At 34.3% G+C, this 15,529-nt stretch overlaps 1 protein-coding gene across 1 annotated transcript; it reads left to right on the top strand.

Moving 5' to 3' along the window:
- On the top strand, window positions 11,346-12,269 carry LOC100624876 (olfactory receptor 13G1). Its single transcript, XM_003354148.1, has one exon. The coding sequence runs from the start codon at window positions 11,346-11,348 to the stop codon at window positions 12,267-12,269; it is 924 nt and encodes a 307-aa protein (XP_003354196.1).

Raw genomic sequence — 15,529 nt, forward strand, 5'->3', positions numbered from 1 at the left:
GGAGAGAAAAAACTGAAATAAACAAAATTAGAGATGAAAAATGGAAAAAAATAAGAAGTCACAATGGATACTACAGAAATAATAAAAACCATGAGAGAATATTATCAACAATTACATGCCCACAAATTTGACAAGCTAGAAGAAATAGACATCTTTCTAGAGACCTACAGCCTGACAAATCTGAATAAAGAAGTAGATCAAGTGAACAAATGAAGCACAAAAATGAAATTTAATATGTCATAAATGCACTCCCTATGAGTAAAAGTCCAGGACCAGATGGCTTGACAGGTGAATTCTTCCAAACATACAAAGAGTAACTTACATCCATCCTCCTTAAACTTTTTCAAAAGATTTGAGAAGAAGGAACACTGCCAAAGACAGTCTATGATGCCATCATCACCCTAATTCCAAAACCAGACACAGATACCATCAAAAAAGAAAATTATCAGCCCATTACTTTGACGAATATAGATGGAAAAATTCTCAAAATTTTAGCCAACAGAATCCAACAACAAATCAAAAAGATCGTACACCACAACCAGGTGGGATTCATCCTAGGTGCACAAAGATGGTTCAACATATGCAAATCAATCAATGTCACACACCACATTAAAAAAGGAAAATTCAAAAACCACATAAACATCTCAATAGATGCAGAAAAATCATTTGACAAAATCCAATATCTCTTCATGATGAAAACTCTTACCAAAGTGGGTATAGAGGGAACATTCCTGAACATAATCAAAGCCATTTATGACAAATCCACAGAAAATACAATACTCAATGGAGAAATGTTGAACACATTCCCGCTAAAATCTGGAACAAGACAAGGATGCCCAATCTCACCACTGTCATTCAAAAGAGTACTGGAAGTCCTAGCCATAGCAATCAGACAAATAAAAGAAATAAATGGCATCCAAATTGGAAGAGAAGAGGTAAAACTGTCACTGTATGCAGACAACATGATATTATATATAGAAAACCCTAAGGACTCAACCCAAAAACTATTTGAATGGATCACAAATTCAGTAAATGAGCAAGATATAAGATTAACATTCAGAAATCAGTCACATTTCTGTATACTAACAATGAAATATTAGAAAAGGAATAGAAAAATACAACATCTTTTAAAATGCACCCCAAAAATCAAATGCCTGGGAATAAATCTGACCAAGGAGGTAAAGGACTTATATGCTGAGAACTATAAAACATTAATCAAGGAAATTAAAAAGATGTAAAGAAATGGAAAGATAATCCATGCTCCTGGGTTGGAAAAATTGATATTGTAAAAATGCCCATACTACCCAAAGCAATCTACAGATTCAATGCAATCCCTATCAATTTACCCATGACAGTCTTCACAGAACTAGAACAAACTATCCAAACATTTATATGGAACCATAAAAGACCCAGAATCACCAAATAAATCCTGAGAAACAAAAACCAAGCAGGAGGCATCACACAATATTACAAAGCCACAGTTATCAAGGCAGTGTGGTACTGTTACCAAGACAGACAGACAGACCAATGGAACAGAATAGAGAACCCAGAAATAAACCCAGACACCTATGATCAATTAATCTTTGACAAAGGAGGCAAGAACACAAAATAGGAAAAAGAGAGTCTTTTCAGCAAGTATTGCTGAGAAACCTGGACAGCTGAATGCAAATCAATAAAACTTGAACACACCCTCAAGCCATGCCCCAAAATAAACTCAAAATGTCTGAAAGACAAATATAAGCCAAGAAACCATCAAACTCCTGGAAGAGAACATAGGAAAAATGTTCTCTGACATCAACCTTACAAATGTTTTCTCAGGTCAGTCTCCCAAAGAAACAGAAATAAAAGCAAAAATAAACAACTGGGAAAAATTAATATTATCAAAATGACTATACTACCTAAGGCAATCTACACATTCAATGCAAACCCTATCAAATTACCAAGGACATTTTTCACAGAACTCAAACAAAATATTTTCAAGTTTGTTTGGAAGCACAAAAGACCCAGAATAGCCAAAGACATCCTGAAAAAGAAAAATGGAGCTGGAGGAATCAGGCTCCCAGATGTCAGACTATACTACAAAGCAACAGTCGTCAAAACTGCATGGTACTGGCACAAAGACAGAAATACAGATCAGTGGAACACAATAGAAAGCCCAGAATTAAACCCACGCACCTACAGCCAACTCATCTATGACAAAGGAGGCAAGAATATACAATGGAGAGAGGGCAGCTTGTTCAATAAGTGGTGCTGGGAAAAATGGACAGCCACATGGAAAAGAATGAAATTAGAACACTCCCTAACACCATACACAAAAATCAACTCCAAATGGATTAAAGACCTACATATAAGACCAGACACTATCAAACTCCTAGAGGAAAACATAGGCCAAACACTCTCTGACATAAATGACAGCAACATCTTCTCAGATCCACCTCTTAGACTATTGACAATAAAAAGAAAAATAAACAAATGGGACCCACTCAAACTTCAAAGTTTCTGCACAGCAAAGGAAACCCTAAACAACACAAAAAGACAACTGATGAAATGGGAGAAAATCTTTGCGAGTGAATCGACTGACAAGGCATTAATCTCCAAATTTTATAAACATCTTCTGCAGCTCCATACCAAAAAAACAAACAAGCCTATCAAAAAATGGGCAGAATATCTAAGCAGACAATTTCCAAAGAAGACATACAGATGGCCAAGATACACATGAAAAGATGTTCAGCGTCACTCATTATTAGAGAGATGCAAATCAAAACCACTGTGAGGTACTACCTTACACCAGCCAGAATGGCCAGCATCCAAAAGTCTACAAACAATAAGTGCTGGAGAGGGTGTGGAGGAAAAGGAACACTAGTACACTGTTGGTGGGATTGTAAATTGGTGCAACCACTGTGGAAAGCAGTATGGAGATGCCTCAGAATACTAAAAATAGAACTACCATTTGATCCAGCAATCCCACTCCTGGGCATCTATCCAGAGAAAACCATGACTCGCAAAGACGCATGTATTCCAATGTTCATTGCAGCACTATTTACAATAGCCAAGACATGGAAACAACCTAAATGTCCATCGATAGAGGAGTGGATCCAGAAGATGGGGTACATATACACAATGGAATACTACTCAGCCATTAAAAAGAATGAAATACCAGCATTTTTTGCAACATGGATGGACCTAGAAACTATCATGCTAAGTGAAGTCAGCTATACAATGAGACACCAACATCAAATGCTTTCATTGACATGTGCAACCTGAGAAAAGGACAGACGGAACTTCTTTGCAGAACAGATGCTGACTCACAGATATTGAAATACTTACGGTGTCCAGGGGAGACAGTTTGTGGGGTGGGGGGATGTGCCTGGGCTGTGGGACGGAAATCCTGTGAAATCAGATTGTTATGATCATTATACAACTACAGATGTGATCAATTCATTTGAGTAATAAAAAAATGAGAAAAAAAAAACAACAACTGGGAACTAATAAAAATGAGAAGTTTTGCATAGCAAAGGAAACCAAAGAGGAAACAAAAAGACAACTTCCAGAATGGGATAAAATAGTTTCAAATGATGCAACTGACAATAGCTTAATCTCTAAAATGTGCACTCAACTTATACAAATAAACAGCAAAAAAAAACAACAGCCCAATGGAAAAATGGGCAAAAGACCTGAATACACACTTCTCCAAGGAAGATATACAGATGGCCAACAAGCACTTGAAACAATGCTCAACATCCTTGATTATTAGAGAAATGCATATCAAATCTACCATGAGATGTCACTTCACACCAGTCAGAATGGCCATCATTAGGAGGTCCACAGATAACAAATGCTGGAAGGGGTGTGGAGAAAAGGGAACCCTCCTGCACTGTTGGTGGGAATGTAAGCTGGTACAACCACTATTAGAACGGTATGGAGATACCTTAGACATCTATACATAGAACTTCCATATGACCCAGCAATCCCACTCTTGGGCATATATCTGGACATAACTCTCCTAAAAATAGCCAAGTGCACCCACATGTTCATTGCAGCACTATTCACAATATCCAAGACATGGAATCAACACAAATGTCCACTGACAGATGATTGCATTAGGAAGATGTGGTATATATACACAATGGAAAACTACTCAGCCATAAAAAAGAACAAACTAAGGCCATTTGCAGCAACATGAATGAAACTAGAGACTCTCACCCTGAGTGAAGTAAGTCAGAAAGAGAGACAAATACCATATGATATCACATATATGAAATATAATATATGGCACAAAAGAAACTTTCCACAGAAAAGAAAATCATGGACTTGGAGAATAGACTTTTGGTTTCCAGAGGGGAAGGGGAATTATTGGGAGGACTGAGGAGCTTGAGGTAAATAGATGCAGGATGTTTTATTTGGAATGGTTTGCAATTGGATCTTGCTGTGTAGCACTGGGAACTCTGTCTAGTCACTTATGATGGAATACGTAATGTGAGAAAAAAGAATGTATACATGTAAGTGTAACTGGGTTACCATGTTGTACAGTAGATAGAAGAAAAAAGATAGATAGATAGATAGATAGATAGATAGATAGATAGATAGGTAAGAGATTTTTTAAAAATTACCTAACATGCGCCAATGTAATTTTTTCTCTGAGACAAAAGAATACGGGAAAGCTGTACAGTAAACATGAAAATTTGTGTTTGAATTCCTATGGGTATTTCAAAATCTGAGGATTTTCAGCCAGAGGGACAGAGTTGATGTCAATTTTGCTATGAATACATTTAAGACATGAGATTGATTTTTGTATGGATATACGTAAACAATGCCAAAGAATGAATAGAACAGATTTTTCAAACAAGAGTTCAATTCAGAAAGAAATTTAGATGAATTGTATATTACATTCATTAACTTAAAACCAAATTTCATATTATAGTTTATTTGTGGGCCCCCTATATTTTTCTTTTTATGGCTGCACCTATAGCTTACAGAAGTTCCTTGGCTAGGGATCAAATTGGAGCTTCAGCTGCCAGTCTATGCCAACCACAGCAATGCAGGATACAAGCGACATCTGTGACCAATGCCAAAGCTTGCAGCAATGCCAGATCCTTAACCCAATAAGTGAGGTGAGAGATGGAACCCACATCCTCACAGACACTATGTCAGGTTCTTAAACTGCTGAGCCACAACAGGAACTCCTAGACTCAATCTTACTCATAGTGTATAAAATCAAATGAACTTCAATGATCTTCACTTTAATCTTTGTCTTGGAATGGATTCCCTGCCATTCTTTCTTGTGTGTGTTTTGTAGTAGGAGAGAGTGATCCTCTAGGCAGATGTAATTGCTTTTACAACAATGACCATCCATTCATTCTTTGAATCTCCTTTAATCATTCTCAGTGTTTCTCATTACTCACACTTTGTACTCTATATGGCCAATATCTTGGGATACAAATATGAGCTTATAGAGAAATAATGATGCAGAAAGGCCAAATCATTCCACATAGTAATTAGTAATCAGTATGTGGTTTTTTTAATTGTTCCTCTGAGATTTGAACCTGTCAGAAACTCAGTCCAATTTGCCATTTCCTGGACACCCTTATTCTTAAAGTCAGGAAAAATTTTTGTAAGTTAATCTTAGGCATAATGGAAATGATACTTAAGAAAATATAAAAGAAGACAGTTGACAGCAAACTCATAAGGGATGTTGTTTGTATATTCAGAGGGTTTTTATTTTTAATGATTTAACACAAATTACTGTTTGAACATGGCCTCCAGATAAGTAAAGTGAGTATTTCTGGACATTTTATTATGAATTTTTGAGATAAGTAACATCTTAATTTCCTTCTTGGGCATGGGGCAAGAGAGATTTCATCCACAGACTGAAATTCAGTTCAAAACAGGGATACTTATTTGATAATACATATACTTACATTATCTGCATGTCTTCTTAATTTTTTTCATTCATATCAACTATGGACAAATTAGAGTTTAAAACAAAGTCAACAAAATTTAGTTTAATATACTGTTACCAGTGTGGTAGGAATACTTATTGTTTGGGAAATTATTTTAGAATATCTCTTTTCTTTGGTTATTGTCAGATTTAATTAGCAAAGTAGCTTAAAGCAAGCTTTCAACATTTCTCATTGTATTGGATATTCTGGGCTGCTTCAAACCTCTAAAAATTAGTCTGTACAAGGATTTCGACTAGTCATTCAATACGTATATCTACCTGTTATATATAAGAATCTGTGATGTGCACTTGAGTAAAAAGAGTGATCAGTTCAAATTTGAATTTGCAAAATTATCTTTTCCCAAACTAGGAGAATAAAGTATTTGGGGAATTTATGTGTGACTGATTCTCGGGAACAGGCATTGCATTGTCCTCAGGTGTCCAGGGTGAAAAATCCACCCAGTTTGCTCAAAATTGAGGGGCTTTCCAAGACAGAAGACTTTTGGATACAAAAGAAAGGCAGGTAAACCAAGATGGTTAATACAATCTTCTAAGTTCCAATACCTTATATATTTTTACTCTGCATTTAACTTCCCAGATATTATGATCTTGCATTCCTGCCTCTCTTGATCACTTCAAAACCTTAGAAAAACTAGAAATAGCCATTTTCACCTCTCTTCCAGCATTTCAGCTGTGAAATTATAAACTAAAGAAAATGCAAAATACTCATTGAAAAAGTTCAAACTAGGAGAAATTGTGGCTTAACCTTGCTTAATAGAGAATTGCCTAGAATGAAATTGACAGAAGTCATTCATGAATGTGAAAGCATAGAATAAATTGTATAATTCTAGTTCCATAAAACACAGTGGCTGCTGTTGAGTTCCAAGCAGCTTGCTTTATACATTGCATACACTTTAAAAGTGTCCCTACATTGTTCATGCTGGCAATAAAACTGAAGATGTTTGAAAACAGTGGTGATGAGGATGAAGATAATGCAGTTGATGATGCAAGAGAATAAACTGTGCTTTAGGAGTTGCATCAGTAATAATATTAGCTTATAAATAACAACAGAAGTGAGTTTTGTCATTAGTCTATCTGGATTCAGATCTCTATGTCACCAATATCTGACAGGTGTAACAGTAAACAGTTTATTAATTCTATCAATATTAAACAGCTAACTCATATGTAAAGTAAGAATATCAATATAGGAAAATTTTAATTAATTCTATTCTCAAGATTTAAAAAAGTAAAATGGTAAATTTCACATAAATAAAACATCAATATATGCTGTTATTAAATATTTTAGTTCTAGGAGTCAGTAATTATTTTTATTTTATTAAACAACCTATATCTATCTCATTATTAATTAAAACTGCATAAATTGAAACTATGACTTTTTAGAATAATATGAATAATAATTATTATCTTTAATAGAAAGCTATTAATTGAGGTAATAACTTGCACTTATATAATCCCCAAAGCAATTCACTCTGTTTACTCCTGTTATTATACCCCCTTTAATAAATGAGGATAGACAAAGATGCAGAGATTGTACATTAAAGTTGAAATACTATAGACAGAAAGTACCAGGGTTAAGATTTATACCCTCTATATTAACATAATTCTGATAAAATTTCACTGATGTTTTACCTGTAAATTAAACTCGTTAGAAAATTTGAGTCAAATTAAGCATAAAAGTAAAGCAAATAGATAATTCCAGATGAAAGGAATAGAAAGTGATATGGCCAAGAGTCAATGGCATTTAATTTATAAGACCTGAAGAAATAGGCATCCCTATTAACATAGGCAGGCCCTTTTGAGCTGGATGCTGTGAACTTTAGAGGTCAAAGATAACATCCAAGCCAGGCCAGTCTCACTTGCAGTATTTCAATAGAAAATATTGACCATTTTTTGTACACCTGAGGATTTAAGATAATATGCTCTTGGCTAATGGTAGACATACTGAACAAAGCTTTTATACTAACAGATCCCCTCTTCTCCTAGTGAACTGTGTCATGTTTTGGTGTTTGTCTTTCTTTATACATAGTAATTATCCCTGCTGATGAAATCAGCACTGAGAACAGAGTCAAACCAATGTCATCACTCCTGTGAGAGATATGGGAGACTTCAAGAAGAGATGAGAAAAGCCATCTCCAGATTTCCCTCACCACCACTCTTACTCGTAACTCAGAGAAAGTGGACAAGAGATGTACTTCCCTATTGCTTTGTAAACTTAGCAATTTTTGAAACTTGGCTTTGTAACTTGGGCCTGCGATTTTTCCATTCCCATATGCAGAATTGATCAGTAAAAAGAATATAGATAAATAGAATTAATTTATATTGTTGAATAATAGTCATCCAAGGGAAAATTGAGGCTTTTCTCTTTCATCATGGAGGATTCAGTTTAGACTTGAGTCTTTATTTTGTAGGCTGAAAGAGGTCAGATGTCATAGGTTCACCCCAAAAAGCTTTGAATCAGATTTCTGATTCAGGTGGAATTAACAGTACAGGGACTCAATAACCTTTACAAACAAATTTAATATTCAGTATTTTATTAAAAAATTTTTGGATTACATTTGAATTACAATATTGTATTGTTTTCAGGTGTATAGTAGAGTAAATTAGTTATATACGGAGAGATTAGATAGATAAATAGATAGATAGATAGATAGATAGATAGATAGATAGATAGATAGATAGACAGATAGATAGATATTCATTATTTTTACCTTATAGCTTTTTATATATGGAGTATACTTCCCTGAGCTAAATAGTAGTTTCTTGTTAACCATCTGTTTTAAACAGTAGTGTGTATATTTTATTACTGTCCTCCTAATTCTCCCTCCACCTGATGATTTCCCCTATGGTAACCATAAGATTTCTTTGAAATATGTAATTTTGTTTCTGTTTTATAAATAAAAGTCTATAAACAATAAATGCTAGAGAAGGTATACAGAAAAGGGAACCCTCCTACAGTCTTGGTGGGAATATAAATTGGCACAACCACTATGGATGACAGTATGGAGATTCTTTAATAAACTAAATATAGAAGTACCATATGGTCCAGCAATTCCAGAACCATAACTTAAAAAGATACATGCACTCCAATATTCACTGCAGCACTACTGACAATAGCCAAAACATGGAAGCAACCTCAATGTCCATCAACAGAAGAATGAATAGAGAATATATGGTATATATATATATACAATGGGATAATATTCAGCCATAAAACAGAATGAAAATGCCATTTGCGGCAGCATGGATGAACCTAGAGATTATTATACTGAGTGAAGAAAGACAGATTAAAATCAAATATCATACAATATCACTTATATGAGGAATCTAATAAAATTATACAATATTCAGCATTTTAAAGATCAGTTAATAGGAGTTCCCACTGTGTTACAGCGGGTTAAGGATCCAATATTGTCTGTGTGGCAGTGTGGGCTTGCTCCCCAGCCCAGTACAGTGGGTCAAGGATCTGGTGATGTTGTTGCTGCTGCTGCCTAGGCTGCAGATCTAGCTCAGATTTGATCCCTGGCCTGGGAAATTCCATATGCTCTGGGGGCAGCCAAAAATTTTTTAAATATAATTTTATAAATTATATTTGAATATAATTTACTTCAATGTCAGGTCTTTCAAATAGTAAAAATATTTGAACTTACTTTCAAATAAAAACTATCACATCTATATTGTCTTTTTCCGAAGTTATATCTCATTCAGAAGCCAAGTCCCATATTCTTTCACATTTTCATATCATTCATTTGTTGTGTCTGTTTGCTATATTAATTTTTGTTGTTGTTTTTTTTTTTCAGAAAGTTCATAGAAGTGAGGTTAAGAGCAACCTCTTTAGAGTCAGACAACATAGATTTGAATCCTGGCTTCTCCGCTTATGAGATGTGTAATTCTGGCTTCTGTTATTTTATATCTTGGTCCATTCTTTCCTTAACAACCATGAAATAATGGTAATAGTAAAATCCCTAATTGTTATTATGACAATATGATATATTTTCAGAGATCTAACACAGATCCTGTCATATATCTTAGATTCCAGTAATGGCAATTGTTATTAAACTTCATTATGGGAAAATAGTGAGATAAAACTATGGATTCTCAAGGTGGGTTATGGATTAAATAAAGGATTTATTTTTTATTCTTCTAGTCTGAATAGCCACATATAAATATAGCTTACATTTAGCAAATTATTAATTAAAGTTTCAAGGCTTAGGGGATCAAATCAGCCTGGATTTGGCCATCCAAGATGATATTTATCTTTGCCTCTGCTGATGCATCAGAAATACAATATAATCTCTGAAAAGTCAAAGCACATTGATTAAAAAATAAGTTCTGAATATGTTCACAATTAATCTGGATACTTCTACTGTTTTTGCCAGGTTGTAGTACTCCTGATGGCTATGAATTCAGGTAAAAAACTGACTGCATCAGAAATATATCCAAACAAATAAGTAAAAACAAAACAGTTGACAGAATGCTAGAGAAATTTTGGTGAGGAATAAAATAGAACAAAGATTTCTATTTTGTAACTAGTGACTGTTTCCAGGGGGAAAAAATTCCAGCTCTTTCTGTGAGTATCTTTAAGAAATCTCACTCTGTCTGTATAACATCTAGCATTTGTCCAAATTTATACCAGTTCTGTAGAAAATAGATCTGAAGTTTAAGTAGGTTAAATGGCCAATTTACCATTACGATAAAATGGAGATGCAATCCTAGACCTTCTAGTTTTAAATCAAACCCTCTTGCCTTTTTACAATGGCACAATAAACCAGTTCACTCAGTTTTACAGTTGGGTTGTCAAACTGAAGAAACAAATTATAAATACTGCAATTTACTAAATTACTTAGTGCTTGGACCCAATAAATTAGTCATTGGCCCCATGAGTATCCAGCCTTAGAATATTCTCTTGATGTTTTTCAGTTAGCTTCCATTGTTCCAGATATCCCAGCTTACGTATGTTTCAGGAAATGTAATGTTTTTAACATAATTAGTGAGATATGTAACTATTAATATTTTCACTGTGCTTATATATATATATATGAATGTAAATTTTTCTCAGACAAGTTTTAACTCAAAATTACAATGTTGAAATATTCAAAGATACTTATTTTTCTTATATATTTTTTCTCAACCATTGGCTTATTTTTAATGGAGTCATTAATAGAAGAAAATAATCAGAAAATGGTATTAATCTGGAAAATAGTAGATATTGGCTGGAAAACAAAACTTTTATCATAAAATTTCTGCTAAAAAGTTGTTTCAAGTCAATAATCAAATTATGAAATTCACACACACACACACACAGACACTCATAATAGCAACACCTATGTATCTTTAATTCCCAGTTTTTTATGCTCTGAAATGTCTCCCAGTTAATCACAAAAGCAAGATGAATAACAGCATTGTAACTGAGTTCATGATTATGGGCATCACCCAAAAACCTGAGCTCCAGAGAGTTCTCTTCTTTGTCTTTCTCTTCATCTACCTTGTGGCTTTTCTTGGAAATATGCTCATTGTCATTGCCATAATCTATAACACTACCCTGCATATGCCCATGTATGTTCTCCTTCTGGCACTGGCTATTGTGGATATCATCTGCACGACAAGCATAATTCCAAAAATACTTGAGACCATGCTGACATCAAGAAAAACCATTTCCTATGGAGGCTGCATGTCCCAACTATTTTTCTTCACCTGGTCCCTGGGTGCTGAAATGGTTCTTTTCACCACTATGGCCTATGACCGCTATGTGGCCATCTGCTTCCCTCTACGCTACATTGCTATTATGAACCGCTATATGTGTGTGGCCTTGCTCAGCATTGTCATGGCTATTGCAGTAACCAACTCCTGGGTGCACACAGGTCTCATCCTGAGGTTGACCTTCTGTGGATCAAATATCATCGACCACTTCTTCTGTGAGATACCCCCCTTGCTGGCTTTGTCATGCAGCCCTGTGAGAATAAATGAAGTGATGGTGTATGTTGCTGATATTTCTCTGGCTATAGGTGACTTCATTCTCACCTGCATCTCCTACAGCTTTATCATTGTTGCCATCCTTCGCATCCATACAACAGAAGGGAAGAGAAAGGCCTTTTCCACATGCTCATCCCATCTCATTGTGGTGTCTCTTTACTATTCCCCTGTAATCTATACCTATATCCGCCCTGCTTCCAGCTACACATTTGAAAGGGACAAGGTGGTAGCTGCACTCTATACTCTTGTGACTCCTACATTAAACCCAATTGTGTACAGTTTCCGAAACAAGGACATGCAGGCAGGAATTAGAAAAGTATTTGCACTTCTGAAACGTTAGTAGTTTCAAGGGAGAACATAAATTCTCTACTCTAGAATCATTTTCTACAATATCTCATATTTTAGTGATCATTCATAATAACCTCAATCCCAAATTTTCTTATTCCCTTTTAACGCAGGAATGTGTCACTCCATGGTAAGTCACTTTCTTGGATCTTCATTTCTAAAATGCATGTATTATCAACACCTAACTACACTGACTTATAATTCTAAAGGTTTCTGAAATATTCTTTTTCATTAAAATTCTCAAATTAATATTATTTTTTTCTGAGGTATGGGCAATGTTCTTATTTTCATCTATGCTCAAAACAAGGGGTCTTTTTCCTTTTGCTCCACCGCATTGATTTTTCTACTGCTAAATTCTGTGATTTTTTTTCTTAAGTATTGAAAGAAGCACATTATAGCCTTTATAGCCAGACTAGATCATCAGACAGTCAAAGGTAGTTTTCGCCTTTCTCACATCTTTAAAATTGAGTTTATACATGACCTTATTCATTATGCTCTCTTCTTCATCAAAGAGATTTATGTGGATTTTAAATCAACAATATAGCTTAATTCCTTCATAGAAAATAAATTTCAAATAATTTCTTGAATATGTTTCTTTTTCAAAAATTAGGTAGTTACATGCCTGATTTGGTATAGTAAGACCTATTTGAATTTATTTTTATTCAGATTTTTTAATATTAATTCTGAACTCCCACCTATCAGAACTTGTTTTACTGTGACTTCCACCTTATTTTTGTTCATTATTGCATTTTATTTTATAATCTGTGTAGAAAATAATACCACAACAATATATTTTGTATTATCTTGCATGATTCTCTACCCATAATACTTACACATATGCCTCATGCAACATAAACTAGAACTGACTCTGTGTATACCTAGTTGTCTAGAATATTTGTGTCTGTTATTTATAGGATACTATAGATTTTGTGATATTGAAATTGTATCTTCTCTATATTTATTTCCCAGTAAGAAATACAAACTTTATACTCCTTAACAATGTAAACATCCATCTTAGATTATGAATGTGTTGATCATTTTAGTTTTAAGAGTAAGGGGGACAAAGAGTGGTTTGAGTATTTTGTGTATTTGCAGCCATTTATTTGTTGATATCTGAATGTGGCATGGGGAGAATTAGAGTACATAATGGATTTGTCCTTCACTGTATCTAGTACTTGAAATAGTGTATAATAAATATTTCACAATTATCTGGACTAGTTTACTTAGAATGCTATGGTAATGAAGCAGCCACTCTGGTTCAGGCAGGAGAATTCATCACTTCAAGTAGAATTCATTAAATTCCAATTAGATTTCTTTGAAGAAAAATCCTATTTTACAAAGCACAATTGTAAGGAAAATCCTTGTTAAATCCCTGATATGTTCAGCTATGAAAAAATAAAGAATACTACTTTAGTCCTTCTAAACCAGTGAGGAAATTATACCTCATGAAACAGAATTTAAAGTTAGTCATTCAATAGTGTCTGTCATTGATGCCGGCAAAATACTAGACTTCCTCTATCTTCTTGCTCTTCCTTTCAACTTTATTCTCCCTAGGGCCATGAATGGCCAGTCATCTCACTCATGACCAAGGCAGAATTAAGAGTAAAGATGGAGAAGTCAAAGGATAAGGGACTCTTGATCTATTATTTTTAACTCCCCTTTTCAGGTTTATTGATGTATATGATGTCAATTCTATAGACAAATAGAATTGTAAGATACTTAAAGTGTACATCATGATGATTTTAAAATTAAGAATTACTTGCTCATTTTTGGCACAGATATATCACTATAAAATCTAAGCTATAAGTATTGCTTAGAAGGCCAATTTTAGAAATAAGGCACTTGACATTCCTGAACAAATCTGAAGTTAACATACAGGGGGAATCAAAGGAGGTGTTCATATTATGTCATTTACTGGTAATATCTATCAACAAATATAAATATAGATTTGGGTTACCAATTTAATGATGAAATAAAATTGGGTTGAGAAAGAGAGAATACCAAACTGAGGCCACAGTAATATGAGTTTTAATACCACAGGTCATTGTTTAAAAGTTTGCCCTAAAAGTTATAATCTTAAAATTTCTGACTATTTTAAAAATTTTATATTATATAGTATGAAATCATAAGTTAAAGACACTGTAAATAATATATCAATAGGCTTTAATACCAATACCTAATACAATTATTTTTCATTGCAACAACATTTTAGTAAAGGCAATGTAAGTAAATGTACCTCAATGTTTTTGAAATATTAATACTTTATAATTGATAACCTGGACTTAGGTGTAGTATACAGTAATATATAAATGTAGTGACTACCAGAGCTAAAAGTGATACCTTGAAACTGAGTGTCCCTAAAATCAGGTTCCTCTGCTGAATTTGATTAACTTTATTATCCTAAAAACTATTCCGTTTCTTCTTCCAAGGCCTTTCTCCTCAAGATTGAGAGTATCCAAAAAAAGGGATGAGGAGTTCCAGCATCCATGAGGATGCATGTTTGATCCCCAGCCTCACTCAGTGGATTAAGAATCCAACATTGCTTTGAGCTGAGCTGTGGTGTAGGTCACAAACTGACTTGGATCTTGAATTGCTGTGACTGTGGTGTAGGCTGGAAACTATAGCTCTGACTTCCCCCTAGCCTGGATACTTCCATATGCTGTAGGTATGTACCTAAAAAGACAAAAAATAATTAAAAGGGAGGATTAAAAATGTGTAGAAGCCCCTGTGTCCCTAACATTTGAAGTAAAAAGATTTTTCTTTAGTGTCCCTGGCCTCCCCTGAGTCTCAAAGGGCTGGCTCAAAAGTTAATAATTATGAAATATGAAGTACATATTGAAACAAGTACTCCTGTTGGACCAGGATTTCACATTTGTTTTAAAATTTCCAACTCTATATTAAAAGAGCAGTATGTGTAATAACATATGTGAAACTCAACCTTGAGTGAGGTAGCTTGCAAATATCCTTAAAAAGTTCATCACATTTTGAACTTTTTATTAAGGTTAAATGTTTAAATTTAAATTATTTCTAATAACAGTAGAACAAAGTAATTTGAACATGTATATTTAAGGTAATATAACCTAAAGGCAAAGAACTTTAAAAAAAATAATGTTTTTAAGAGAGAGGCAAGATGGCAGAAGAGTAGGGGGACATGCTCACCCTCTCCCACAAACACACACAAAAACCCCACATCTACAGGTTAAACGACTGGCACGGAACAGCAATAATCACTGGCAGAAGAACCTAAACTCCAAT

The sequence above is a fragment of the Sus scrofa genome, chromosome 2 (assembly GCF_000003025.6).
Source record: "Sus scrofa isolate TJ Tabasco breed Duroc chromosome 2, Sscrofa11.1, whole genome shotgun sequence".
In the NCBI taxonomy this organism is placed as follows: Eukaryota; Metazoa; Chordata; class Mammalia; order Artiodactyla; family Suidae; genus Sus; species Sus scrofa.

Excerpts from the sequence above, each read along its gene's own strand:
- LOC100624876 (XM_003354148.1), top strand. The coding sequence starts at position 11,346 with ATGAATAACAGCATTGTAACTGAGTTCATGATTATGGGCATCACCCAA.